Below are 25,885 nucleotides of genomic sequence, written 5' to 3' on the forward strand. Positions count from 1 at the left end.
ATTAGAGCTCTGATTCAGGTTTTTGGGAACATGCCCGTGATAGCTCTGGCTTGCTTATTGATTAGAACTTGGAACCTCTGTGCCCATATTTTCTGGCCTTGCTACCAAAGCTCGGCACTCTAAAGGAGTTGGGCTTGCACCGTAGCCTTTTGTATGCGCCTTACTAACGCTGGGGGTAGTCCGTTGGCTCTGCAAAGTGAGTTTAACCTGATTATTGTGTTTCTTGCTATCTCAATTCGAGCCTTTTAGTGATTCTTCCATGTTAGACGGCTGTCTAGGAGTATACCTAGCCACTGTACCGTTGGTTTGACAGTCGCCAACTCACCTCCAACTCTGATACGAGCTTGGGACACGTTTTCGGCCACTTGACGTCTGTGTCGTCTATAAAAGAAGGTAGCCTCGGTCTTCTTAGAGTCAAATTGCACCCCATTGGTTACCCCCCACTCGATAGCCACTTCAGCTGCTTTCTCTAGGGTCCTACAAGTCTCCTTCACAGAGCTTGCGGCTGTTATCAGGCCTTGGTCGTCCACAAAGGATAGGCCTCGAACCTCTGGAACCCTACTCTCGATGGCTCTGGACAGCCCATGAACGTATAAAACAAACAGGATTGGTGATACCGGAGAGCCCTGAGGTAACCCAGAGCTTATTGATGCTTCCTTTCCAACGTGTCCGTCAATCACGAGGGTGACTCGCCAATCAGATAGAAATGAGACCACCCAACGTATAAGATCTCCATCTACGCCAGCCTCTCTGAGGACCTCTATCAGTTTGGCCAAAATAACATGATCAAAGGCCTTCTTGATATCCATAAATAGAGCTGCAGCTAGCTTCCTGTTTGCCCAAACTTGGTGAATCTCCTCTACAAGGCATGCCACTGCGTCGATAGCACTGCGTTGCCAACAACCTCCCAACACCTACGTTGACGCAAGCACCATTGCTGACTCGGGAGAATGGGTCATCAGGATTTGTGTACACGGATCAAGCAAAAGTCTTGTCGAACGCTTTGATCCAGTTGTCAAAGATCTATACCAACGATGTCAAATATTCGGGATCTGACGACATATTTGATTGGAAGTTCAAAATCTTTCAAGATTATTGTCAACGTGTGGCACTTCCTAGAAGCGAATACGCGTCTCGAATTGCTTTTCCAACAATGCTCAAGGACGAAGCATTGTCATATTATTATCTCAACAAGGACCGTTGGGAAACCGAGAGCGTTGATCCTCCCAAGGCAATAAAGAAGTATTTTGAAGGACCAGAACGCGAACGTTTGAAGCAAGAAGAATGGTCTCGCTTGACTTTGCAGAAAGTTATTGATGATCCAAAGAACTTGGATAAATCTCTGCGTGAATGTCTTGAGATCATGCTCAATGAACTTCAAAAGTTGTTCTATTGCTTGCCAGAGATCATGCGTAATGACATCTATTATCAACACAAGTTGGTTAAAGCAACTAGAACGCATCCTTCATGTGACTGGGCGACAGCTCAACCTCCGTCAACGTTGACCGGTTTAATACAGAGCCTTCGTACTAATGTTGGTCAATATCAGGATAGGAAGCAAGTTGTTGCGCAGAATCGTACCGAATCGAAGCCTGTCGACACCTACTACACGGACCGTCGTTATCACAAATTTCGTTCAAAATCCCCGTACCGTAACCGACGCACACGCAAATTCCGAGATCCTCGTCGAAACAAGCGATGCTATGTCTGCAACAAGATAGGTTGCTACTCAACAAAGCACACGCAGGAAGAACGCGATGAAGCTAAGAAGCGATATCTCAACCGTGTAGACCAATACCTCGCGGATTATGAAGGCGCTAACGATGAGGATTCAGAGTCAGACAGCAATGATCTTGAGGCGAGATCCAACATGACTCTGACCACTGGCCAATCAGGACGCAGATCGACATTGATACACCAACTCACGAACCACCACGGCGCCGCAACTGGGCAGCGACAGATATCAAAGTGCTACAGGAATCGCTTAGCCAACTCATCGCACCAAGGCTTGTAAACGCATCAAAATCTTATATTGAACTTTCAACAGTGGCCTTTACAGCGGCTATTCGCAAAGCGGTTGATCAATCAGTTCCATGGGCTCGTCCGAGCGCGTGGAGCAATCCAGATTTTACACCTGAATGCAAAGAGGCTGTACGAACCTGCCGCCAGCTACGACGTCAATTCTCAAACACCCACAATCCGTGGATCTGGAGGGCTTACCTACGAGCCCGCAACAAGAAGAAACGCCTAGTCAAGAAATCCTTACGACTAGGCCATCGACGTCGCGTACAGCAGGCGACAGAGCAAGGCCCCTTAGGCCTCTGGAAATTGGCAAAGTGGGCACGCTCGCGTAATGGAGCGTATGAATCAGGAATCACCCCAACCCTACAAGACTTGGATGGCTATATAGCGGAAACAGTGGAAGCAAAAACGCAGCTTCTTAGGGAAGCGTTCTTCCCAGCTATCCCAAATGCAGATCTATCAGACATCACAGACAGCCAATATCCGTCACAAATCGAATTCCCGGAGATCCCACGCCACGAGATCGAGTATGTTATCCGTTCAACGCCACCAGATAAAGCGCCGGGTGAGGATGGCATTCCAAACAGCTTCTAGCATAAAATTATTGGCATCCCAGTAATCATCGACACTCTATACGAGATCTTTAATGCCTGCGTAAGAACTGGCTACAATCCCACTCACTTCCAGCGCTTAATTACTGTCGTACTACGTAAAGGCGGCAACAGGGACTATCGTATACCCAAGGCGTACAGACCTGTGGCCTTGCTTAACACACTCAGCAAGTTTCTCGAAGCAATTATTGCACACCGCATCAGCTACGCCATGGAAAGTGAAGGATTGCTTCCTTCAAGCCACCTAGGTGGCCGTAAAGGAATATCCACGGATCATGCCATACAGATCATCCTCGATCGAATCCGTGGAGCCTAGGGATGTGGCCATGCCGTCATATCTATGCTCCTATTGGACGTCAGCGGTGCCTACGACAATGCCCACCACCTACGGCTACTACACAATATGAAGAAACGACGTCTAGGGCACTTTGTGCCGTGGGTGACTGCCTTTCTCACAAATCGAAGCACCAAGGTACGGATCCCTGAGGGGATATCTGGCTAAATTCCTACACCAACAGGCATCCCACAAGGATCACCAATCTCACCTATCTTATATCTGATTTACAACGCGGATCTGATTGAGGATTGTGCAAATATAGTTAATCACACAACGACAAGTGGATGGGTGGACGACGTAGCCTTGATGACCACAGGTAATACAGAGACAGAAACAATAAGAAAGCTTTAAAAAGCTAGCGAGATCGCAGATCAATGGGCGGTACGACACGCTTCAGTGTTTGACACGAAGAAGTATTAACTAATTCACTTTGTGAACCCACAAAGCACGACCAATCCTGAATCGCAGCCAATCCAGCTGCGCGATGAAGTTGAAATAAAGCCCAAAGAAGCTGTCAAATATCTCGGCATCTGGCTTGATACGAAGCTAAGCTTTGACACACATCGTGATGAAGCCATTGCAAAAGCAGGCACCAGCCTGGAAGCTCTACGTGGCCTATCAGGATCCACATGGGGGGTCGCACTAGGCTCCATGAGAAGGATCTATCAAGCAATTGTTATCCCACAGATGCTGTATGGCCCTGCAGCCTGGTTCCAACCAGACCTTATGAGCCAGAGGCAAATTATACAAACTGTACGCAAATTTACAACTATCCAAAAGCGCGCAGCGTGCCTGATCAGCGGTGCTTTTTGTACAACGGCTGCGGAGGCCCTCAATATAGAGCTTCACCTAATGCCAATCCGGTTGCAACTGGATCAACTCACAAAGGCTGTAGCTATCTGGATCCGCACAGGTCCTGCCTTTGCAATTCCTGACGGCCTAGTCAATCGACGCACCAGCGACGAACTCAAGCTTGGCGGATACACTCCTATGGAAGCTCATGCCTGGAAGAAGGGCGGATGCTTATTGGCTCCCCCCGGAACCTTGGCAGGGAAATGGGAGAGCTGATCTGCATACGTTCAGGCACCGTAGCATGAGCCTCCAAAGGTTGTGATTGATGAGCGAGAGAAGGCAGTATCAGTACATAACGACATCACATGCAAGAATGAGCATATCGCAATATACACGGACGGCAGTGGATATCAAAGCTATATTGGCGCGTCCATGGTCATTCCAACATTCAGAAAACAACGAACGGAGTGTATTGGTACGGAAGGCACCTCAACAGTATACGCAGCTGAGGTCTGTGGGATCAAATTCGCGCTTGAAACTGCGCTTCAAATTACAGATCAGGACATACGAACCAAGAAACTAGTTATTTTCTCAGATAGCTAAGCCGCGCTTAAAACTCTCATGAACCTGCGTATAGTCTCTGGTCAAACGTACATTCAGGGCTGTGTCGATTCACTGAGGAAGTGTACGGATGAGGACATCGATGTAACACTGAGGTGGATTCCAGGCCATGAGGGCGTTCCTGGAAATGAAGCTGCAGACAGGGCTGCAAAACGTGCGGCTCTAATGGGTGCACGAAGGCAAATCGTACCTGGAGATCTATCAAGTGAAGGATGGACTATACTCGCAGCAGCCGCAAAACGCAGAATACGCCAATCAACTAAGGATGCCTGGGAGAGATGGTGGGACAAGCAAAAGGCAGGGAAATCTACCAAAAAACTTGTCACTTAGCCTTCCAAGCGCACACTCCAATATTGGACCTTTCTCCGCAAAGCAACATCGTCAATACTGATACAGCTGCGTACCGAACGAATCGGGCTGGCGCACTATCTGTGGCGAATTAGCAGGCGAGAACAACCATACTATGCCTGCGGCCTATCTGGTCAATCAGTACGACATATCCTTATGGAATGCCCACTGTATGAGAATGAACGCGGTCTCATATGGTCACGAATCAAGGGATTCCGACACACAACAGATCTGCAAGCATTACTCAAGGAAAAAAAGGCCGCAATTGCAATCGCGCAGTTCATCATTGACACGCGAGTGCTTGATCAATTCCGTGAGGTAGATCCGGAAGCAGTTGGCACCTATGAAAGTGCAGAAATAGCGGCTCAATTGGAGCCTGCAAATGACAAGGACACTGACGTGGGAACATGTACGAACACGCACGTAGATGATGTGCGTTCCAGGTCGACGTCGTTATCAGTAAGGACCAGGATTGACACGAATACGAGCCTTGGATCAAGTGATTCAGAGCCAGCCAATGGGATGCGATGTAGAGGACGTACAATTCGGATTTGCGAAGGGTGAGATACGCAGATTTTTATGAGGGATACAGGATATGTGGGTTTGAAGCGAACTGGTGCAGTTCGGAGGACTTGAAAAGAATTTGGGAATTCTTGTAGGCGGGGCGTACGCGCACTAGCCGACCAAGATGTTTATTTGTTTGTTTGACATGTTTGCATTCGTTATTCTTGTTTCCTTAGCTTCCGTTCTCTGTGGCGCGCCTCTATGGCGCACCACCCGTGGCTGGGCCGCGGATCTCTTGGTGCCTGCAGGCTTAGGCACACACCTGGATAGCGGCTCTTAGTCAGCGGCCAGCTACAGCGGGTAACGTAATCCACAAGCGAGCCGCCACCCCAAGCGAGCCGCCACTTTTTCCCGAACACGTACGCGATATTGATTTCAAATCCCAATTTTCAAAGCCACATACAAAAATATATACAAAAATCTAACTACTAGTTCGACTAGGACATTGATTTATTCTATGCCCCATAACGTTACAACCACTGCAGCGATATTGGCGGCGTACGGCTGCTTGAAGAGCTGGGAGCTCCGGCTCAGCTGTAGTAGTAGTAACGGCTTGAGATGCCTCAACCTGACCTTGTACGAGCGCCTGAGCTTCCTCTCTAGTAATTCCTTGCTCAATAGATATCTGTTTATTAGATTTCTTGCGCTTCTGCTTTTCTTTTTCATGCGCAGCTCGTAAATCACGGTTTTCTTTCCGTACGAGTAAAGCATCATTCGCTAGTATTTCGTAGGCTTTTGACAACCGTATAACTGCCTGATTGATTTCTTGATTCTGATTTCCTGTACGCTCATCTATATGTTTATTAATTGTAGTTGACTGGCGTACAAATTGGCGTATATTTTGAGGTGTTTGTAAGCAGGATGATGCTGTATTGCTTGATCGACTTGGAGGGGGGGTTGGAGTCTTCAATTGAATATTGAGATGTTGAAGAACTCGATCTGGATTAAAAGGCACTAATCCAGTGGCTGCGAAGCTATTCCGGATAGTTTGAGCTTTATATGCCATCATACGAGCGCTTGGAAAGGCTGTTAAATAGTCGATTTTGTCGATATGATTGAAACCAAGCCTCATTCGTTGTTCAACCAGCTGCCCATAATGTCGCTTTAAAACTGCAAAACAGCCAACATCAAGAGGCTGTAAGAGATGTGAAGAATGAGGAGGCATACAAACAGGAATAATCTTATGTTCCGTACATGTACGATCAAATTCTGCAGTCAAATGGCTTCCATGGCCATCAAGAATCAACATAATATATGTTCCCAATGTACGATCTCTAGTAAGAGGAATAAAATGGGTTTTAAGCCATTCTAATCCTATCTGATCTGTAGTCCAGCCATTGTCGCTAATATTGATTCTCCAATCATCCGGAAGCTCATCAAACCAGCCTAATCGTACGTTTTTCTTTGCTTTGAAAATTACGTACGAAGGCAGAGCCCATCCGGTTGAATTTATTGCCTCAATTGCAGTCACCCATTCTCGATTCCCAGGCTGTAGAAGCTTTGGCCGAGCATATCGATCGCTTCCAGTAATAACCTTTGCAGTTGCGCAGAGTCCCATAGCAAAGCCCGTCTCATCAAAATTATAGATATCTTCTGGTAAGATGCCGTACTCAGATATCATATCTCGTACGCGGTCAAAATGTCCTTGAATTATCTTCGGATCTTCGCATTTAGCACGCTCGTAGTTATATTTTCGTGAGAACTTTGACTCAATCTCCGGACGGCGTTTAATCAAGTTAGTAACCCAATTCTCACCAACTTGTTGATTGCCACGTTGTAAAAGTATGTAGTTAGCCATTTCTCGTACAAGAGAATGCCGGGGGGGTAATCCACGTCGATCTAAATCAAGCACCCATTTGACAAGCGATTCCTCTTCAGATTGAGTCAATTTATGGTTGTTGGCGCGTACAAGAGATCTTTGTTGAATGCCTTGTAATCGATTCCGGAGAGTTGTACGTGGAATATTGTAAATCCTAGCAACTTCTGCAATAGTGGAGATTTTGCCATTTTGAAAATCGGAAATAGCTAATAAGATTCGGCCTTCTTGCTCAATCAAATATTTTGACTTTTTATTGCGAATTGGGGGCATATTGACGTGTTGAATTATTTAAACTCAATATCGCGTACGTGTTCGGGAAAAGGTGGCGGCTCGCTTGGGGTGGCGGCTCGCTCGTGGATTACGTTATATCAATACTACTACTACTACATACCGATCCAGATATCCTCAACCCGATACGTCGATTCCCAGATAAGGTGGTGGAGAAGGCAAATCTCGCAATACGCAGCACTCAAGACGCCACCATCGCACATCGACGAATTGCAGCAGCCTGTATACTACCTAGTGGGGATATCATACTCTTACTAGGTACGGTGGACGACGTTGACCAGCTCACCCGTAAGAAGGACTGGATTAGGGCATTTGGAAAAGAAACACGTATACGAAAATATACATAGGGCGTCGTTGTACGCGGCATCAATACAAATATTAACACCAAACAGTCTCAATTCATAACTACACTTATCTCAGAGAACGCCCCGGTGTTCGCGCAGCTTCCAGCCCCTATAAATATTACATACACGGGCTGGCTTCTAAGCGAGCATAAGATTAAGGAACAGAAGCTCACGAATGCCCATCTCGTGGTTATATTTGATGATGAAAGGGTTGCTAACTTTGCAATCCAGCGTGGCCTTATTATTAAGAGAAGACAACACGATGTCTCAATATATGATAAAGTAGCCAATCTCTAGTAGTGCTTCAAATGCCAGATGTATAAACATATCGCTAGGCACTGTCAGCGCCAGATCTACTGCGCGTACTGCGCTGGATCTCATAATACAGGGGATGTTACGAAGCTAAACTGCATGACGCTAAAAGGCACTATCACGAAAAAGGAAAGGTTTCAAATTACAAGAAGAAACCAGTACCAGTCATGAACAGTAAGGCGTACTGTGCAATCAGGGAACAGGAGTCACGTGACGATAGGAAAGATATGCCGTTATCTTATCAAGATAAAGGTACTACGAAACTCCGAGACCTGATTGGAAAGGGAAGATAGTATCGTAGTAAGGTATAAGGTAGTATACTACGATACTACGATATTCATACTACGAAACGTGGAGGACTGGATATATAAGGACGCTCTTTACCATCATGTATTTAGTTCTTCATAGCTCTTTGACATAAGTCACTTGAATACAACAGTGAGAGTCAGCAAGGCATTCTAACTCGTACGGGCACCAGGCTGTACGGGGGATCTCTTCTATCTTAGTTTGTTACTATTCCCAGTCACCGTCTCATTACCGTTCGATACTTCGTTACATACAAGTCGCTACACTCCACTATACCATTGGTCGGGACCTGTGCGAGGTTCAATTATCCTAACGTATCACGACGCACCGCTGTTAGAACTAAGGTGGATCCAGGTCGGTGACAATACTAAGTGTGCTAACTGCACCGCAGAAAATGTCCATATCAAAGATCCTGCTAAGAGACTCGATACGAAACACTTTGCGTACGCGAGGGAGTGCCCGATACGAGCTACGTGCCTCGCAGAGGCGCACCAACGACGTACATACGGCCCACAATATCACACTCCTGTGATACGACCTAGCAATATTCAGCCCGGAGCCATCTCACCAAATGACCCTACACCAGCAGAAGCAGCTAATACAGAGCGAAGTCCTCGCGCACCAGCTCGTACAGCCACCACACGTCGATCTGCTAACTCAAGAAGTAAGAGCGCAGCAGCCGCCCGAAAACGAGTGGCAGAACAATCTGAGCCTGAGCTAATAAGCCCTACATCAGGTGATCCTACCAATAGATCCTCAAAAAAGCCTATGAGAGCGCAGTGGGATAAAGATCTAGTTATAGATGTAGATCCTAATTCTGAACCTAGGACAGGACCTGAGACCCAGATTAAATATACATACAACACACGTGCACGTCAGAATACGAAGCCTCCACTAGGAACCCCAGTTCTGCAATCAGATATTGCTCCACTGGAAATTTTACATGTGCAAGCTGTTAGGACTATCCGCCGAAGTAAGAGTGTACGTACAATCCCAGACGATGACTCATCTGAGGATGAACTTACCCAGCCATCAATCCACGAAGCCCCTCAGGAGCCAATCGAGCCAGCTCAGGAGGCTGATACGCTAATGACCACGAACCTTGAAGACAGCACCTGGGCTAACAATCAGTAATGTATCGTAACACTAATTGACTACAAATCCTGCAGGCTAACTACTGGAAATCGCGGGACGAGGTCCAGATGCATCTCTTTGGTGAGAGCAAGATGCAAAATTACGATATCCTGGCTATCCAGGAACCCTACATCAACAAACATACCGACCCACTAACAATATACTCACTAGTGCTTAAGGGCAGCTTCCATATCCTACTGCAGGCCACACCCAAAGAAGAATACAAGAAACGCCCACGAGTCTGTTTCTATGTCAATAGAGGGCTAGATCCAGCCACATGGGAGGTCCAATATGTTACGAAGCTAAACTGCATGACGCTAAAAGGTACTACTACGAAAAAGGAAAGGTTTCAAATTACAAGAAGAAACCAGTACCAGTCATGAACAGTAAAGCGTACTGTGCAATCAGAAGGTGTTGGATATTTGATACGCTAATCCCAATCAGGATGTCATTACTAATCATGATTCCTCGGAATAACGACATATCCGTGAGAACATGAGAGCCAAACTCAAGCCTACAGTTTGGAGTCAGGATGGTCATTTATCCCGTAAATCCGTGATACTTTGCCACTATGATGTGTATATAAAGAGGATCAAGATGTGTAGTTAGCTATGTTTTAGAAGACGTGCAAATCAGAGTCAATTATTCCTCACCCAAATTGTACAACTCCTATCAGAGCCTAACCCCGTTCGGACTAGTACCAAAAGATTCCAATAGAAGGCAGGAGTCACGTGATGATAAGAAAGATATACCGTTATCTTATCAAGATAAGGGTACTACGAAACTCCGAGAATTGATTGGACGGAAAAGATAGTATTGTAGCAAGAATATCGTAGCATACTACGATACTACAATATTCATACTACGAAACATGGAGGACTGGATATATAAGGACGCTCTTTTACCATCATGTATTTAGTTCTTCATAGTTCTTTGACATAAGTCACTTGAATACAACAGTGAGAGTCAGCAAGGCATTCTAACTCGTACGGGCACCAGGCTGTACGGGGGATCTCTTCTATCTTAGTTTGTTACTATTCCCAGTCACCGTCTCATTACCGTTCGATACTTCGTTACATACGATCCATCACGCTCCACTATATCATTGGTCGGGACCTGTGCGAGGTTCAATTATCCTAACGTATCACGACGCACCGCTGTTAGAACTAAGGTGGATCCAGGTCCGTGACACAATACCATAATAGAGATCTGAGCACATTAACACTTCATACAGCCGCCTATGGAATCATCCATATTCACAATGTATACAATCCAGGAGTCAATAGCAACGAGAAATCTGTAATTAGCGCCCTGCAAACCGCCATGGCACCTAGGGCGCAGTATATTGTATTAGGGGACTTCAACTAATATCACCCGCTATGGGCGGGCCCGCGGTACCGACACGTTGACAAGGAGGCCACTAAATTAATTAATCTTATAGATAAGCATAGGCTTGAGCAGCTCCTGCCACCAGGCACAATCACGTACAAGAGGGTTAACGCCAAATCTATAATTGATCTAGTGTGGGCATCGCACAATCTAGCCAACCGGGTAGTGAGCTGCAACACCAAGCTAGAGTGGTGATACAGAGCAGATCATGTCCTAATCTCCACTCAGTTTAATCTTACAGCTATACGTGTTCCTCCAATGGTTTATAAGTAGTGGAATGCAACAGATTGGGACCTCTTCCTTAAACTGATGGACATATATAATTGGCACCGGGGGCGGATAGCTGAAGTGGTAACAGCTGTCCTTGGAGCCTCCATTCGGTACCCATCTTCGCTGATTGACATGGCCGTAGGTTCGACTCCTACACCCCTCACCAAAACAATTACCACAAATTATCGTGGCAGCTGCAAGTGGGTGCTGCTGCCAAGGCTCGCGTGCTAGCGCATTATATCTAGCTACCGTGGGGCTTTGCCCTAAGAACCGCACCAATTCTCGGGAACCCTTTTAAAAACCATCCGACCCACCTACGGGACAGGACACCCGAGGCTAGCCTAGCTAGTGGTTAGTCCCTTATGGGGCAAGACTGTGACGGCCAATAAGTAGGCTGCGATGCCGATATTGGTAACTGGAAGCTCAGAAGTGGTTGGAGAGTGGGCGGTAGTGGAGCAATAGGAAAGATAAGGAACTATTGTATCTAGCTTGAGAGGACAGAAGCGGCAGCCGGTTACTATGGGTGCATATATAAATGTATAGTAGCTTAATGTGTATCCCCCCAATATCCCTAGGGGGGGATGGGTAGGGATAAGGGCACACTAGTCAGGGTTTGTACGGACTAGGCGTGCCCACGGGTTTGGAACTATAAGGGATCTCCGGAAGGATTAGCCTAGGGAGAGTGCCCAAAGGTCCCTGGCATATCGGCCATATGGGGACGAGATAGTGATTTTTGAATTTTGCATGTATGACTCTGATAGGGGTGAGGCCAGTAGGGTGTCACCAAGGCTTCTAGTGGTCTGTCATAGCCAGTAGGGCTGGGTATAGACAATAAACTTGATTAATAATAATAATAATAATAATACTCAGGAGAGAGCCTACTTACAAGAAGAGCCCTCACGGATCTTGATTGGGGACCAATTCTAGAGGGTCGATGCCTCATTCTTGGAGACTTCAACGCCCACAGCCCGATGTGGAATGTCCATATCGACCAGAGGGTTAACGCAAGATCCCTCGAGGATCTAATAATGAGGCATGACCTCTTTATTAATAACGACCCTGACGAGCCAACAAGGCCTCATAAGCTTAGAGATTCTACAGCATCATTAGAAACATCTACTGAGCCTAGGGTCTCAATTATTGATCTCACAATCAGTAGTCAAGCCCTTGGCCCTCTATCTGGATGGGAAATCGAAAGCCAGAGGCTCACGCCGTCAGATCACGTTATGATTTGGGCTAGCTGGGAACCTCCGACAACTGCGAGTACAGAGCCCACAAGGAAAGAAGTCACAGGGTGGCAGATAGAGGCTCTACTAGGAAACAAAAAGGCTCTGCAGGAGGCAAAAGACACCTGGAACGAACTAGCAAAGACTCAACCAATACTAACAGACACAACCTCAACAGAGGAAGTGAAACGTGAAGCAGAGTGGATTGAGAGAGCGTTGACAGAGGTCCTGAACAAGCACTGCAAACAGATCAAGCTTTGTGCTCGATCTAAGCGGTGGTGGAACAGTGAGATTGAGGCAGAACGAAGCGCGTATTCCAAGGCTCATAAGGCCTACCAAGCGGGTGAGATTAGCGAAGAGGAGCATCGAGAAGCACGTAAGGGCTTCTATTCACTGATCAGGAGAGCTAAAAGAGAGTGCTGGGAGGGTTTCCTTCAGGGCACGTCTGAGGGCTCTCTGCCAGATCAGAAACGGTGTTGGACAGCCTTACGCTATACTAAACCACAAACACAAGGCACCACACCAGCTCTCACCGATGAGGCCTCAGGGGAGGTGATTGCAGCCACCTTTAGCGAGAAGGAGGAGGTTTTTAGACACCGTGCATTTCCACAGGCTCCAAACAGTAACATGCAGTTACAGCTTCCTGAGCGAGGATCGGCCCACAAGCTGGTCAACGAGGAAGTTGTCAAGAATGCCCTCTTTAGCCAGGGACTAGAGAAAGCTCCAGGTACAGATTTACTGAACTTCAGGGCTATCAGGCTCTTATGGAATCTAGACTCAGAGCGTGTGGTTAGCCTGACTAGGCAGTGCCTCAGGCTTGGGATACATCCACGTGTCTGGAAAACAGCCAAGGGAGTTCTACTGAGAAAGAACGGTAAAACCAACTACACACTGGCTAGCGCGTATCGAGTGATAAGCCTATTGAAGTGCCTAGGCAAGGTGATTGAGAAGCTCGTGGCAGAGTTAATTACAAACTTTGCAGAGGCTCAAGACCTCTTCCATGATGGTCAATTTGGAGGCCGTCAGCAACGCAGTGCAATTGATGCTGTGGCATGTCTAGTGGAGGAGATCCATCAAGCTTGGGCAAATGGGAAGCTGGCTGCAGCTCTATTTATGGATATTGAGGGGGCCTTTGACCATGTCATCCTAGCAAAACTGGTAGAGGTGCTCAGAGAGGCTGGCGTGGATGGAGATCTTATACATTGGGTGATCTCATTTCTATCTGACCGGCGAGTCACTCTTGTGATTGATGGACACGTGGGAAAGGAAGTACCGATAAGCTCTGGGTTACCTCAGGGCTCTCCGGTGTCACCCATTCTCTTTGTTCTATACGTTCATGGGCTATCAAGAGCCATTGAGAGGAGTGTGCCAGAGGTTCGATGTCTGTCCTTTGTGGACGACCAAGGCCTAGTAACAGCCGCAAGCTCAGTGAAGGAGGCTTGTAGGATCCTCGAGAAAGCCGCGGAAGTAGCCATCGAGTGGGGGGTGGCTAACGGGGTACAATTTGATCGCAAAAAGACTGAAGCCGCTTTCTTTTATAGACGACACAGACGTCAAGTGGCCCAAAACGTATCTCGAGCCCGGATCAGGGTTGGAGGCGAGTAGACCTCTGCAAGTCCCATGGGACTGGCCCAATGGGACTGTCCATGGGCGTCCATGGGCGCCCCATGGGACTGAAGCCTGTGTCCATGGGCGGGCGGTACCCTGCTGTCCATGGGCAGGGTTTCCATGGGACTGTCCATGGGACTGCAAACAGTGCAAACATAGACGAATCCGCTGTTTGCATAATTTATGCCAAACTAGTCCGTATTTTTAAGTAACAGTATGAAATCAATACAAGTAATACCGCCGCGCTTTTCTTACTTATTGATTCACTACAGTCTACAGAAGCGTCGGACGGTCAGTAGGTGTAGATTATGTTCTTAGAATCGCAAGTTCGCAACCAAGAATCACAAGATTCATAACTGTTATATGACATTCATATCTAGAGCAGTAGAGCTATATATTACTATTATTAGTAATAGTCAAAGCCATCATCTTTTCTCCCTAACCGTGCCCGTACTCTTCGTGATGCTCGATCGCCGGTTCCTGGAAGTGCTTCATCGTCGGTGTGTTCCTCTACTGAGATCATCCTTCTCTTTCCGAGTGCACGCTTACTGGGTTGTGGTAACGCGTTGCCCTTCTTATTTATCATAGTAGGGTTAGAAACTGTTGTTGCCTCCTCTACTACTTCAGTCAGCTGAATCACTTCCTCGCCATTATTTTCCTCGCCATCATTTTCCTCACTATCACTTTCTTCATGATCACTAATAGGATCAGGTACAATGTCTTGAAGCTCAGCCTCTCGAGCCTCATCTTTTTGCTGTCGATCTTCTAGTGGAATATCAATATCCTCCCTATCATCCTCCACTTTGATATCGAACTTGGAAATACACCGGAACATCATCAGATCCTGAATTGTAGTAGAGTTCAGAGATCCTCGTCGATAGTGGCAGATATCTCGAGCGGAGTTGAAGAGTCGTTCAACTCCTGCACCTGTAGCAGGAATTGAGAAAATATCCCGAGCGACTCTAGCAAGTGTAGGATACTCATCCTCCATCTCTTTCCAGAAATCACATGGTTTCTTCTTCACAGTCCCTAAATAACAGATGTTAATATATAGTAGAAGTACCGAATCATAGACTTACCACTATCAAGATATTCTTGGAGCTCATTTGTAGTAGCCTTTGCCGGTGTCTGTGTCATTCGGCGCGACCCACAGTCAAATAGCCTTTCAATTTCGTCGACTCTTGAAGCAGACGATGTGTTTAGCAAAGAGACCTGTGATTGTGACTGGTCTTTAGAGTAATGCTCGAGATAATCCTTTAGAAAATCATGGTATGTCTGGCGCCACTCAAAATCATTATCTGCCCATTCTGATGTTGAAAAGAACTGTAATTTATACTGTGGAGCAAGGATCGTTCCAATCGCATAGAGATTACCATGGATCTCCTGTGTATCATTATAATAAGCTTTCAGCTTTTCCATACCAGCATCGAGTGCAGTAAGCATTTCTTGCTTCCAGGGTACTCGCTTCCGTCGAAGCTGGCGCATCGAGCTCTCAAAGTGATCGAAGAGTAGATTGTATACTCGAAAGATGTTATGGACTGTTACATCCTTGACCTTCGAAAGTGCTGTAGTCCACTGGTAAAAGGGATGAGTAATACAGATTAAGTAGTCAACCTGACGCCATTCCTCCGCATTGAGTCGAAATTGTGTATGATTATGCTCGATACAGTATCTGTCAAAAATCGCTTGAAGACGTTTCGCACGACGCAACATCAAGAATGTGGAGTTCCATCGTGTTCTCACATCTTGTATTGGTACTAGCTTTGGTTCTTTGGCTTGGAGGCCGAGGAATGCTGTGCGTCTTTGGGGGCTAGCATTGATAAAAACAGCCAAGCCACGTATCTAGATAATATATTAGATAAGATTGATAAATAGCTTGGGATGATATTTAAAATTGGCTCACGACACTGTACTTACTTTGGCTAGTGTATAACTGATGCCCTTTTCTCTCCGGATTTGCCGTAGTCGCTCTGCTTCTTCATCTGACCAGGCTCGGTCCGGATTATCATTTTTTGGATTCACTTTCATAAGGCATAACAAGTCCTTGAGACTAAGTTGGATAACATGAGCCAGACAGGGTATGCGTACAAGACGAAGCTCCTCTGGGATATCTGGGGACTCGATTGCGTCATTGAATGCCCGTAGTAGGGTTTTGTTATTCGAAGCATTGTCAGTTGTCAATGCCAGTACACGGTCAACTAAGTCATGTTGCTGAAGTGTCTCTAATAAAACCGCACTAAGATTTATACCGGTATGCCGATCATAGAGAGGCTCAAACCCTAGAAGAATCTCACGATACTGCCAATTCTTGTCGATAAAATATCCAGTTATTGCCATAAACGCTTGCTGGAAAGGTGAGGTCCAACAATCAAGAGCTACTGAGATCTTTGCACCAGGTGGGAGATGGGACAGAATTTCTGCTTGTCTCCTCTTGACTTGAAGTCCAAGCTGACGCCGAGCGGTAGTTGGCGAGAGTAGATTCGGCATAGTGGGAGCCAGACGGGCATATTGAATTAGATTGACAAGGCCTTTGTGTGCGAGAAATTGGAATGGGAGGTGTGAATTCGCAATCAGTTCGATTTGAGTTTGAGTCCAATCTTCGTCATTGAATACTTTTATTGTCTTGGTTGGTCGATGAGCCTATGATAGTGTAAATCAGCATCATGAAATCAAGTAGAAGTCGGATTATTTACTGCGAATTGGAGGGATTCTTGGATGTTCTGTTGCCGAGTAGTATCAAATGCTGCTTTCACGCACTTTGCTCCACTCAAATGTCGTTTCATAGAATTCGTACCATTTGATGTCTTCTGTGGATGAGGAAGGGTCTTCCCGCATCGTTTACACATGACTTGAGGGTCTCCTGTTAGATGATTAGCCACCTGGTCATAGTTGTTCCAGCATGATGACTGTTTTTTGGCCTCCCAATTGATTTTTTTGTTTGGATAGCACTTTGGGAATTGTGTCCCCATCCACCAACTGATAAAATCATCCTTATTCATTTCAGACCAAAGAACCCAGGACTTTCTCCTATCAGGCCCTACCAGTTGTAACGATTCGGGGATAGGAGGGCCTGTGTCGGTCGTAGATAGAAAGGACTCGAAGGAGATTGCTGGTTGATCTTGTGCAAGAGAGGTAGCGGGCGTTGTCGTAGAATATGATGTAAAATCGTCAGGAATATCACTCCCAAGAAATGACGAGGGACCGGCATCTGAAAATCGAGAAAGTTGAGACATTGTGAGTTTGAGGCAGACTGCTGGTACTGCTCTAGGTAAAGCATCACCTACATAATAAATCAAATAGTTTTTAAATCTCTGACTCTGAATCTTATATGTATATACTATGGCTTTCATCAACTAGCTCTAAGTCTTGACTCTTCACTCTTTAGTATTAGCGTTAGGGGCAACACGTCAGACGTGTTGTTATGATCCACTTGACTATGTGATACGCTGTATCCATTGGCTCATACCGATAACTCCCACGGGAGTCCCGCGGGAGTCCCATGGAAATCCCATGGGAGTCCCAAGTCCCATCAATACAGGGTCTAGACGATCCCCCGGGAAGAAAGTCAGGTTTTTATCAATTTTGGTGGTTATCCCATGAACGAAAAACAACGTTATCGTAGCTTTACTATGACTAGAGACTGTCAGAGTAGCAATTTAAGATTCTGGCAGCTTTAAACAATCGTACTATGGATTCTTCAGGATCCATTTAGCGCAAAGACTGACAAGAACACATCGATGATATATTTCCGTGAGAGTTGTATACTGGATATATATATTTCTAGAAGGACTAGCTGGAATCTAGAGCTAAATCAATTGGCTATCGAAGTTCTACTCGGTGTACGGTGTACCCCATCTACTCTGTGCGCTCTAGAGTCTGTACTCTGTGCGTGCTGTATACTCTATCTGCTCAGTGCTGAGTGCTCTATCACTTAGCACTCTGTAAGTCTATGTGCCATTGTGCTCACTCGTGAGTCGTGACTCTGCATACTCCGCTCACTCTGATTTGAGTGTTTAGAATATGAGATATGTTACGGGTATAATACATATGTAAATAACAGCTAATGCCGGGAGTTAGTCAGCACTTTATGCGGCCGAAACAGGTAATGCCCCACAGGTTTATGCAAATTCAGGCAGAAAGTTGGTAGCCTTGGGAGTCCCATGGGAATCCCATGGGACTCCCATGGACGGGCGGGACTTTTTACTAGTCCCATGGGACTTGCAGAGGTCTAGAGGCGAGTTGGCAACTGTCAAATCTACAGTACGGTGGCTAGGGATACTCCTAGATAACCAACTTACATGGAAGAGCCACTACAACGCTCGAATTAAGACAGCAAGAAATACGATAATCAGGTTAAACTCACTCTGCAGAGCTAATGGGTTACCCCCAGCGTTAGTGAGGCGCATACAGAAGGCTACAGTGCAAGCCCAATTGCTATGGGGTGCCGAGATATGGTGGCAAGGCCAGAAAACATGGGCACAAAGGATCCAGATTCTAATCAATAAGCAAGCCAGAGGTATTACGGGCATGTTCCCAAAACCCCAATCGGAGCCCTAATCAGAGAGGCAGCGTTAGAGCCAGCGACAGTCTTAATGGACGCTAGAGTAGCTCGATATACAGCGAGGCTACTAGCTCTGCCTGACACGCATCCTACAGCGCAGATACTTCCAGTCACCCTCAGACATGGTGACCTCCACGCACAACCTGGAGAGCAACCACTGGACGACCGTGAATGGGCCTCTAGAGACAACAAGGTGCTAAATCGACTTGGCCAAAGGCTTGCAAAGCACCTTGCTCAACGGTTAAACAGAGACCCCTCTGGGGGAATCGAAAGAACTGAACGATGCGAGCTCAAAAGCTTCCCAGGCTCGATCCGAGTACTTGACAAGGAAGAGGCCCTAACAGAGGCTAATCAACAGCGTGCTGGAACAACGTTTTGGTCAGACGGCTCTAGACTCGATACAGGACGTGCAGGAGCCGGTGTCACTTTACAGGCTGTACCTGGAGGCCCCTGGGAACACGTAGAGGTGCCAATGGGCCACGGACACGAGGTGTTTGACGCAGAACTAGTGGGAGTAGCCACAGCCCTTGAATGGGCACTGGAGAGGCAACCTCTTGATCCTATCTGGGTGTTCCTTGACGCACAGAATGCTATTGATCGCCTCAGATCGACAAGGCCAGGCCCTGGGCAAGCCCTTGTTCTCAGGGCTCACAAGGCAGCTGAGAAACTAGCCTTGAGAGGCCAACCAGTCACAATACAATGGGTCCCAGGCCACTCAGGGATTGAAGGGAACGAGCAGGCTGATCAAGCTGCTAAACGTGCAGCTAGTAAACAAACCGCGCCTGGTTTTGAGCACCTATCTTTAGCGCACGTTAGAAGGGCTTGCACGGAAGCAAGGAGAGCTGCAGTATCTGAATGGGCTCAAATCAATGCTGTACAAGGCAGGCATAGAGATGGACGTGTCTACAAGATGCCTCGAGGTTGGAACCTTGACCCAGTGGCAGGAAAAGCTCCGAAAAGATTGGCTAGTCGATACTACCAGTTAAAGACAGGACATGCCCCAATTGGTACCTATCTATACCGGATAGGCCGACGGGAATCGCCTGAGTGTCAGGCCTGCAAGGAGCCTCATGAGACAGTAAGGCATGTACTCTTTGAGTGCCGTGGACGTCGAACAGGACGAAGAACTCTCTATCAAGCCCTCAAAAAAGCAGGCGTGCCACTGCCTACAGCGGCTGAGGAAGACCCCGAGGCTAGGCTATTTGCTGAGCCTAGAGCGACGCAGGGCTTGCTGCAATTCGTGGCTGAAGCCAACCTATTCAATGATAAGGAGCGGACAGCCAGAGAGGCTGAGTCTAGTGATGCGTGGGGGTGGGATACGTTGGAGGAAGGTGGCCTAGGTGTCACATTGGAGGATGAATAGGGGTGAGGGCACGCTAGTCAGAGTTTGTACTGATTAGGTGTGCCCACGGGTTTGGAGCTATAAGGGATCTCCGGGAGGATTAGCCTAGGGAGAGTGCCCAAAGGTCCCTGGCATATCGGCCACATGGGGACGAGATAGTGATTTATTTTGAATTTTTGTATGTATGATTCTGATAGGGGTGAGGCCTTTAGGGTCTCACCAAGGCTTCCAGAGGTCTGTCATAGCCAATAGGGCTGGGTACGGACAATAAACTTGATTAATAATAATAATAATAATAATAATAATATTCTTAACCATTACTTTTAAATGTTGGTGTTTCTTCGTCCAAAAAGAACGTGTCCCTCGAAGCATCCCAGATCGGCGAGTAATGGAGTTAAGTAAGGCTTCTCCTTCTGAAGTATCATCCTCAAAAGCCAGACGTAAATTATCTGCAGTAATTTCATGCCCACCCTTGGTCTTCTGTTTAACAAAAAAGCTAGCTTTAGTATTGGCCTGTTGTCTCATCATCGTGTTAAAGATAACATAGCGGAGACGTGGATGGCGGGCAAAACGCCTATCATGAAATTTCATCAAATGCTTTGGGTAATCACCAAAACTAACAGTTCGCTGTGGTGGATAGATATATTCACCTTCTCCACGAGGAAAGAGAGTTGGAAACGCCCACGACATTGATTGATTGATTGACTCATACACGCATCTAAGCCGATTGGCCGGCGGCGCCTTCTAATTGGGCAGCGGGCGTACTACCATACAAAAGCATAAATCAACGTCGACGTGCCAAGGCTTCCGGTTTGGCGCTGGCTCAGCCACCATCACGCGAGAGTCTCGACGCGTATCCGTATCTAGATCCGAAGAACACTAACAACAGTAGGGTATATACAGAAAGAGTGAAGGATCTAGGTGCGGAGTGACGTGATATGCTTTGGTGCCTGGTTCTATTCCAAACGTGTCAAGTGGTTGATCCGTACGAGCCGGATCAAAATGGTTACGCTTTGTCGAGATAGTATCGTACACACACTGTGAGCGCATAGTATTAGGGGATTGCGTGACGGAATTGCGTCAATAGACCAGTCCGCATCACGAATTCGATGCTCTGCTGAACCTACTGAGGTTCGCTGAGGAGCTTCCGATAGTCTGTTTCGCGTGCTTCTTTCCAGAGAGTCTCTGTACGCATGTTCATATTATTATTATTATTATTATTCAAGTTTATTGTCCGTACCCAGCCCTATTGGCTATGACAGACCTCTGGAAGCCTTGGTGAGACCCTACAGGCCTCACCCCTATCAGAATCCTACATACAAAAATTCAAAATAAATCACTATCTCGTCCCCATGTGGCCGATATGCCAGGGACCTTTGGGCACTCTCCCTAGGCTAATCCTTCCGGAGATCCCTTATAGTTCCAAACCCGTGGGCACACCTAATCAGTACAAACTCTGACTAGTGTGCCCTTATCCCTATTCATCCTCCCCCCCTAGGAATATTGGGGGGATACACATTAAGCTACTATACATTTATATATGCACCCATAGTAACCGGCTGCCGCTTCTGTCCTCTCAAGCTAGATACAATAGTTCCTTATCTTTCCTATTGCTCCACTACCGCCCACTCTCCAACCACTTCTGAGCTTCCAGTTACCAATATCGGCATCGCAGCCTACTTATTGGCCGTCACAGTCTTGCCCCATAAGGGACTAACCACTAGCTAGGCTAGCCTCGGGTGTCCTGTCCCGTGGGTGGGTCGGATGGTTTTTAAAAGGGTTCCCGAGAATTGGTGCGGTTCTTAGGGCAAAAGCCCTACGGTGGCTAGATATAAAGCGCTAGCACGCGAGCCTTGGCAGCGGCACCCACTTGCAGCTGCCACGATAATTTGTGGTAATTGTTTTGGTGAGGGGTGTAGGAGTCGAACCTACGGCCATGTCAATCAGCGAAGATGGGTACCGAATGGAGGCCCCAAGGATAGCCGTTACCACTTCAGCTATCCGCCCCCCTAGCCTTCTGAATTAATAGTTGTGTTATCATTAAGTTCACGGTAGCTAGCCGTGCTACTTAGGATGACATTGTTGTCTTCTATTGTCATGTTTATCTGTGGAAGCTGTGATATCTGGGGTAGTGGTATCTCATCCGAATCTTGAGATCGTGTACGTACTTGGCGGTGGGCCTGGATGCGCTGTCTGCGTATCTGTTTAAGGTAGGCTCTTGATCTGGTGACTGGAGCCGTTGATTTTGCCATGTTATCCTTGCTGAGTAGTGTCGGGTCAATAGTCTCCACAGGAGCGCTCAATTGAGTGATATCTATAGCCGATTGGATCTGTTCTATGGGCTCTGATTCGTTCTCGTCGTTATTGTTAGATAATTTAGATTTAGATGGTCTACCACGAGGCTGTTTTTTAATAGCTGTGAATGGGATTGCCTTAATTTTTTTAGCTGTTGGTATGATTCGTGAGGTTGTAGGGGCCTCTGGTGTTTATAGGCGTGTTGTTGATACTGTAGGCTTATTGATTTCAGTAGAAACTATAGGTGCTGTAGTTAATGTCTTTGTACGCTTTACCGCCCCTGAGATGCTTTTAGTGGTTGTTGATTTAGTCGTATTGGTGCGCTTCCTTGTGGTTGCTTGGATCTGCGCAGCTTCGTGAGGAGTAGGATCCTCATTCGCAGTAGTATTCTGTTGCATCGGCTTGGGCTGTAAGTACTGAGGCACCCAATGAAATGGTTCACAATTGATTAGCGCAATCTTAGCCTTATCTAAGGCCTCACGTCGTAAGCCACACTTGGTACTTATGACCTTATGTGAGCCACTGCAATTGGTACATTTTGGTGTGAATTCTATTCCCTGGCTCTGATGCAAAGGGCATTCCCAGGTCGGATGCTTCTTTGCACAGATCCCACAGATATATTTTGGATTTGGACACTGCGCGTGGATGTGCCCATATTTCTGGCACTTCTTGCACATCTTATACCATCCTTCTCAACAATAAGGCCTATTGGTGTGGCTCCGAGATTGCCACACTATCCCCATGGAGATTGCATTGTTAGCCATAATTGGATTTATAAACTCAACAACAAGAGATCCTTCATGCTTGCTTTTAGGATTGGTAAGCCAGCCAACGTGTGCAATCTCAATCTTTACATTCCGGCTCTAGGTATGGTAATTTTCTACAGCTATTCGCTGTTTGAATTCCTTACCTAGATCTACGTTCCGGATAGGCATTCCATCAATTACAATTCCCCACATGGGTACCCGTATGTACGCTGTTTCCCTAAATTCATGAACTTAATTTTTTGCATGTCTGCGGAGGACCTCCGCTGCCGCTGCGTTCGATGCCCGTAGGCTAACATCCCCCAATGGGAGTGGTCAAGCAGCAATGAATACATGACTGGCTAGAGGCAGGCTTGGAGTGCCCTTCACTGCGTGGGCCCTGGCTCGTTTGGCTCGCTTCACGATCTCCGCAGGATGCAGTTCACGTATCTCCTTGCGGATAGCTTCATCGCGGATCTTAACGACAATCTCACAGTCCATACTCAGCTCTGTATGGCTAACACCTGGTGCGGAGGAGCCGGCGCTTCGAGATGAGGGTGCGGCTGCGCTCCGAAGACTGGCCTGCCAATTCTAGGTATTCCATGCTTTCCACGGGGATACAGATGACAATCTGGTTGTAGCGCTTGATTGAGATGCTTGATTGGATCGTGTCCGGAGCACCGCGGTGTCCTTTTGGACATCTACAAGCAGCCGCTTGAGATCTGTAAGGATTTCTGGACCAGATTTGTGAGTGGTAGTGAAGTCTTGTACGTTATTGATAAATCCTCTAATCATTGGATTATCCTTGCCTTCGCGAGGGTTTGAGTATATATACTGAGCGAGCAGCTCCGCTGCCTTAGCAAGGTCTTCCATTTTCGTATAAGTCTTGATTGGTCGTTGTTGGTTAGTGATTGGCGGCGGTGGTGGTGGTTGTTGAGCCCCGGCGCGTATTAGGACGCGTTGTTGTGGATGCAGATTTTCACCTGTTGAGTGTGTCAACATGCGCGCCTGAGCCATTACTACGCTCTTACCTAGTAAAAGTAGGCTCGATTGATAGCTCTTGACTCAGACGATAAACTGCTTGAGTTACAGCCGTTTCCGGCCGGACCTGGTGGCGTAATTTCAAAAAATTGATTTGCGCGAAGATAGATGTTCCCCACTATGTCATATTGTACGTGCTGTTTATGAATCCTCAATAAATCCCCATTATGGCGGCGTTTTATGAGGCGATTCGCATCTTTTAAATAAAGTGCGCCTGAGGCTTTTATCTGACGCTTGGTTTTTCTTGTTATTTTTGCGTTGTGCTGTGTCGCGCAGCCTTGCAAAATCCTCACGGTGAAGCTCACCTAATCCCGCTATGGCGAGGCTGCTTGAATTCACGACTTTTATACGGCGTACGAGGCCAGGTTTTGATTCCTCCAAAATATCCTTTATACCCTCGATTGATTTCTCTATCTTATTGATATATCGACGAAGCGCAGTGACCGTTGATGGTGGAGAAATTGATTTCGTTGTTGGTGAGCTGGGAATAGTGTCATCGATCTCGCCATAAATTTTTAATGTATTCCCATCATCAATAATTGCCTCATCTGGGTGAGGCAATTTGCTCAATACGATATCAGGATTATATGGCCAAATCCCTCGATCTTTCCAACCGTGGCGAATAATTCGCGGAGTAAAGGTTTGAATTCGAATATCCCGTAATTCCTCAAAAAAGTCATTTTTGTTGAAATCGAAGCCTCCGAGCCGAGCAACTTGATTTACCACTCTTCCATGAACGTGCTTATATTGCTGAAAAGGCACTCCATCGAGTGGTTGTAATAGATGCGTGGAATGAGGTGGAAATCTGAATAATCGAATGCGATAAATTTCACAGTATTGAACGAACTGTATAGTGAGATGGGTTGTATGATTATCCATAATTAATAATCGCCATTCGAACGTATATTCTGGCTTTGTATAGTGCTGAAAATGTTGAAGCCATTCAAATGCGATCTCATCCGTGATAAATCCATTTGAAGCAGGAGCAGTAAGCCACTCCGGATCCTGTATACGTCGATACCATTCCTCCATATGTTTTTCGCCTTTTGGGATAATTAACGGTGGAATGACTCTCCCTTCGGCATTTATACTCTCAACGACGGTAAGAGATTCTCGAGAAGACAAAGAGGAAACTCTTTTTGCTGTTTTTGGGTACTTTGTGACCACTGACTCGTTTTTTCCTTGTCCGACAATGAATCCGGTCTCGTCAAAGTTCCATAGATTTTTGGGTGTAATATGAAGCTCTTGCATCACGAGTTTAAGTCGATAAACCAGCGCTCAATCTCGCCATAATGCTCGGCTCCTGTTCTATCAACTTCCTGCGGTTTTTGCTTGATTCTTTGATAACCCTCTGGCAAGCGAGTAAGGAATCGATCAACCCAGGTTTTACGAACGCCGCGAGGCTCTCCGGGACTGGTAAAATCTTTACGAAGCAAAAAATCGGCACTCTGCTCAATTTGTTGATTTGTTGGAGGTGCTCCTATGTTATCTAGATACTCAATACATAGGAAAAGCGCTTTTTCTTGATCTAGCGATAATTGGCGGTCCGTAGGTGCCCTTTTGGAGCGAGAGGGTATCCCCTTGACGCGTCGGGACAGTCTATGGCGAGAGACCCCAAATTCACGCGCTAATTTCGAGATATTTTGATTTTGACCACTTTGATACGCGCTGACAGCCTTTGCAATTTGCTCTTCCTCTTTTTTGTATTCCTTAGGTGCCATTTTTGCGGTGTTTTGGACGATTGTAAACGATGGCTTGAGAATTTGAATATTTTGAGCGTTGAGCCCATGTGCGCGTTGAGCCCGGGCCGACCCCCAGTCCGAATAGGGTGGGGGGAGGTGAAGCGACGGGTAAGCTGTCTTCTCTCGCTTCGCTGGAGAGACAGAGGCGGGATTCAAGATCTTATTATTAT

At 46.7% G+C, this 25,885-nt stretch overlaps 13 protein-coding genes across 13 annotated transcripts, besides 17 other annotated features; 8 read left to right on the forward strand and 5 right to left on the reverse strand.

Moving 5' to 3' along the window:
* Positions 1 to 2: 2 nt before the first annotated feature.
* Positions 3 to 893: a mobile genetic element.
* TSTA_010780 (reverse transcriptase, putative) lies at positions 55 to 809 on the reverse strand (the record flags this gene model as incomplete). The annotated part of the gene is made up of 2 exons (XM_002483151.1): positions 55 to 189; positions 300 to 809. 2 exons carry the CDS (start codon positions 807 to 809, stop codon positions 55 to 57), a joined length of 645 nt encoding a protein of 214 aa, XP_002483196.1.
* Positions 894 to 959: 66 nt separating the features above from the next.
* On the forward strand, positions 960 to 2,616 carry TSTA_010790 (uncharacterized protein; the record flags this gene model as incomplete). Its single annotated transcript, XM_002483152.1, has 2 exons — positions 960 to 1,836; positions 1,896 to 2,616. The coding sequence occupies exons 1-2, from the start codon at positions 1,154 to 1,156 to the stop codon at positions 2,614 to 2,616; spliced, it is 1,404 nt and encodes a 467-aa protein (XP_002483197.1). The 5' UTR covers positions 960 to 1,153.
* Positions 1,861 to 4,917: a mobile genetic element.
* Positions 2,639 to 2,938, forward strand: TSTA_010800 (uncharacterized protein; the record flags this gene model as incomplete). The annotated part of the gene is made up of 1 exon (XM_002483153.1): positions 2,639 to 2,938. A coding segment is annotated over one exon (300 nt), but the record flags the coding sequence as incomplete, so codon positions are not given.
* Positions 3,037 to 4,038, forward strand: TSTA_010810 (uncharacterized protein; the record flags this gene model as incomplete). The annotated part of the gene is made up of 2 exons (XM_002483154.1): positions 3,037 to 3,105; positions 3,439 to 4,038. 2 exons carry the CDS (start codon positions 3,037 to 3,039, stop codon positions 4,036 to 4,038), a joined length of 669 nt encoding a protein of 222 aa, XP_002483199.1.
* Positions 4,384 to 4,704, forward strand: TSTA_010820 (uncharacterized protein; the record flags this gene model as incomplete). The annotated part of the gene is made up of 1 exon (XM_002483155.1): positions 4,384 to 4,704. A coding segment is annotated over one exon (321 nt), but the record flags the coding sequence as incomplete, so codon positions are not given.
* On the forward strand, positions 4,888 to 5,575 carry TSTA_010830 (uncharacterized protein; the record flags this gene model as incomplete). Its single annotated transcript, XM_002483156.1, has 2 exons — positions 4,888 to 5,140; positions 5,472 to 5,575. The coding sequence occupies 2 exons, from the start codon at positions 4,888 to 4,890 to the stop codon at positions 5,573 to 5,575; spliced, it is 357 nt and encodes a 118-aa protein (XP_002483201.1).
* A 141-nt stretch (positions 5,576 to 5,716) lies between these two features.
* On the reverse strand, positions 5,717 to 7,384 carry TSTA_010840 (uncharacterized protein; the record flags this gene model as incomplete). Its single annotated transcript, XM_002483157.1, has 2 exons — positions 5,717 to 6,430; positions 6,467 to 7,384. 2 exons carry the CDS (start codon positions 7,382 to 7,384, stop codon positions 5,717 to 5,719), a joined length of 1,632 nt encoding a protein of 543 aa, XP_002483202.1.
* Positions 5,852 to 7,339: a mobile genetic element.
* A 1,374-nt stretch (positions 7,385 to 8,758) lies between the features above and the next one.
* Positions 8,759 to 9,498, forward strand: TSTA_010850 (uncharacterized protein; the record flags this gene model as incomplete). The annotated part of the gene is made up of 2 exons (XM_002483158.1): positions 8,759 to 8,863; positions 8,917 to 9,498. 2 exons carry the CDS (start codon positions 8,759 to 8,761, stop codon positions 9,496 to 9,498), a joined length of 687 nt encoding a protein of 228 aa, XP_002483203.1.
* Positions 9,499 to 10,683: 1,185 nt separating this feature from the next.
* Positions 10,684 to 11,202: a mobile genetic element.
* A 797-nt stretch (positions 11,203 to 11,999) lies between these two features.
* Positions 12,000 to 12,022: a microsatellite.
* A 73-nt stretch (positions 12,023 to 12,095) lies between these two features.
* Positions 12,096 to 13,940: a mobile genetic element.
* TSTA_010860 (reverse transcriptase, putative) lies at positions 12,186 to 14,203 on the forward strand (the record flags this gene model as incomplete). Its single annotated transcript, XM_002483159.1, has 2 exons — positions 12,186 to 13,868; positions 13,925 to 14,203. The coding sequence occupies 2 exons, from the start codon at positions 12,186 to 12,188 to the stop codon at positions 14,201 to 14,203; spliced, it is 1,962 nt and encodes a 653-aa protein (XP_002483204.1).
* Positions 14,204 to 14,397: 194 nt separating this feature from the next.
* TSTA_010870 (uncharacterized protein) lies at positions 14,398 to 17,224 on the reverse strand (the record flags this gene model as incomplete). Its single annotated transcript, XM_002483160.1, has 4 exons — positions 14,398 to 15,020; positions 15,071 to 15,833; positions 15,909 to 16,613; positions 16,685 to 17,224. The coding sequence occupies 4 exons, from the start codon at positions 17,222 to 17,224 to the stop codon at positions 14,398 to 14,400; spliced, it is 2,631 nt and encodes an 876-aa protein (XP_002483205.1).
* Positions 14,818 to 15,003: a mobile genetic element.
* Positions 15,075 to 15,833: a mobile genetic element.
* Positions 16,014 to 16,571: a mobile genetic element.
* Positions 16,757 to 16,906: a mobile genetic element.
* A 949-nt stretch (positions 17,225 to 18,173) lies between the features above and the next one.
* On the forward strand, positions 18,174 to 19,915 carry TSTA_010880 (uncharacterized protein; the record flags this gene model as incomplete). The annotated part of the gene is made up of 2 exons (XM_002483161.1): positions 18,174 to 18,507; positions 18,648 to 19,915. 2 exons carry the CDS (start codon positions 18,174 to 18,176, stop codon positions 19,913 to 19,915), a joined length of 1,602 nt encoding a protein of 533 aa, XP_002483206.1.
* Positions 18,237 to 18,527: a mobile genetic element.
* Positions 18,740 to 19,654: a mobile genetic element.
* A 257-nt stretch (positions 19,916 to 20,172) lies between the features above and the next one.
* Positions 20,173 to 20,201: a microsatellite.
* Positions 20,202 to 21,094: 893 nt separating this feature from the next.
* Positions 21,095 to 21,116: a microsatellite.
* A 2,152-nt stretch (positions 21,117 to 23,268) lies between these two features.
* On the reverse strand, positions 23,269 to 23,949 carry TSTA_010890 (uncharacterized protein; the record flags this gene model as incomplete). The annotated part of the gene is made up of 2 exons (XM_002483162.1): positions 23,269 to 23,514; positions 23,554 to 23,949. 2 exons carry the CDS (start codon positions 23,947 to 23,949, stop codon positions 23,269 to 23,271), a joined length of 642 nt encoding a protein of 213 aa, XP_002483207.1.
* Positions 23,950 to 24,138: 189 nt separating this feature from the next.
* On the reverse strand, positions 24,139 to 25,694 carry TSTA_010900 (uncharacterized protein; the record flags this gene model as incomplete). Its single annotated transcript, XM_002483163.1, has 2 exons — positions 24,139 to 25,217; positions 25,322 to 25,694. 2 exons carry the CDS (start codon positions 25,692 to 25,694, stop codon positions 24,139 to 24,141), a joined length of 1,452 nt encoding a protein of 483 aa, XP_002483208.1.
* Positions 24,214 to 25,224: a mobile genetic element.
* Positions 25,242 to 25,667: a mobile genetic element.
* Positions 25,695 to 25,875: 181 nt separating the features above from the next.
* Positions 25,876 to 25,885: part of a microsatellite that runs on past the window's edge.

This window comes from Talaromyces stipitatus, genomic scaffold, assembly GCF_000003125.1.
Source record: "Talaromyces stipitatus ATCC 10500 scf_1105507295549 genomic scaffold, whole genome shotgun sequence".
NCBI lineage: Eukaryota > Fungi > Ascomycota > Eurotiomycetes > Eurotiales > Trichocomaceae > Talaromyces > Talaromyces stipitatus.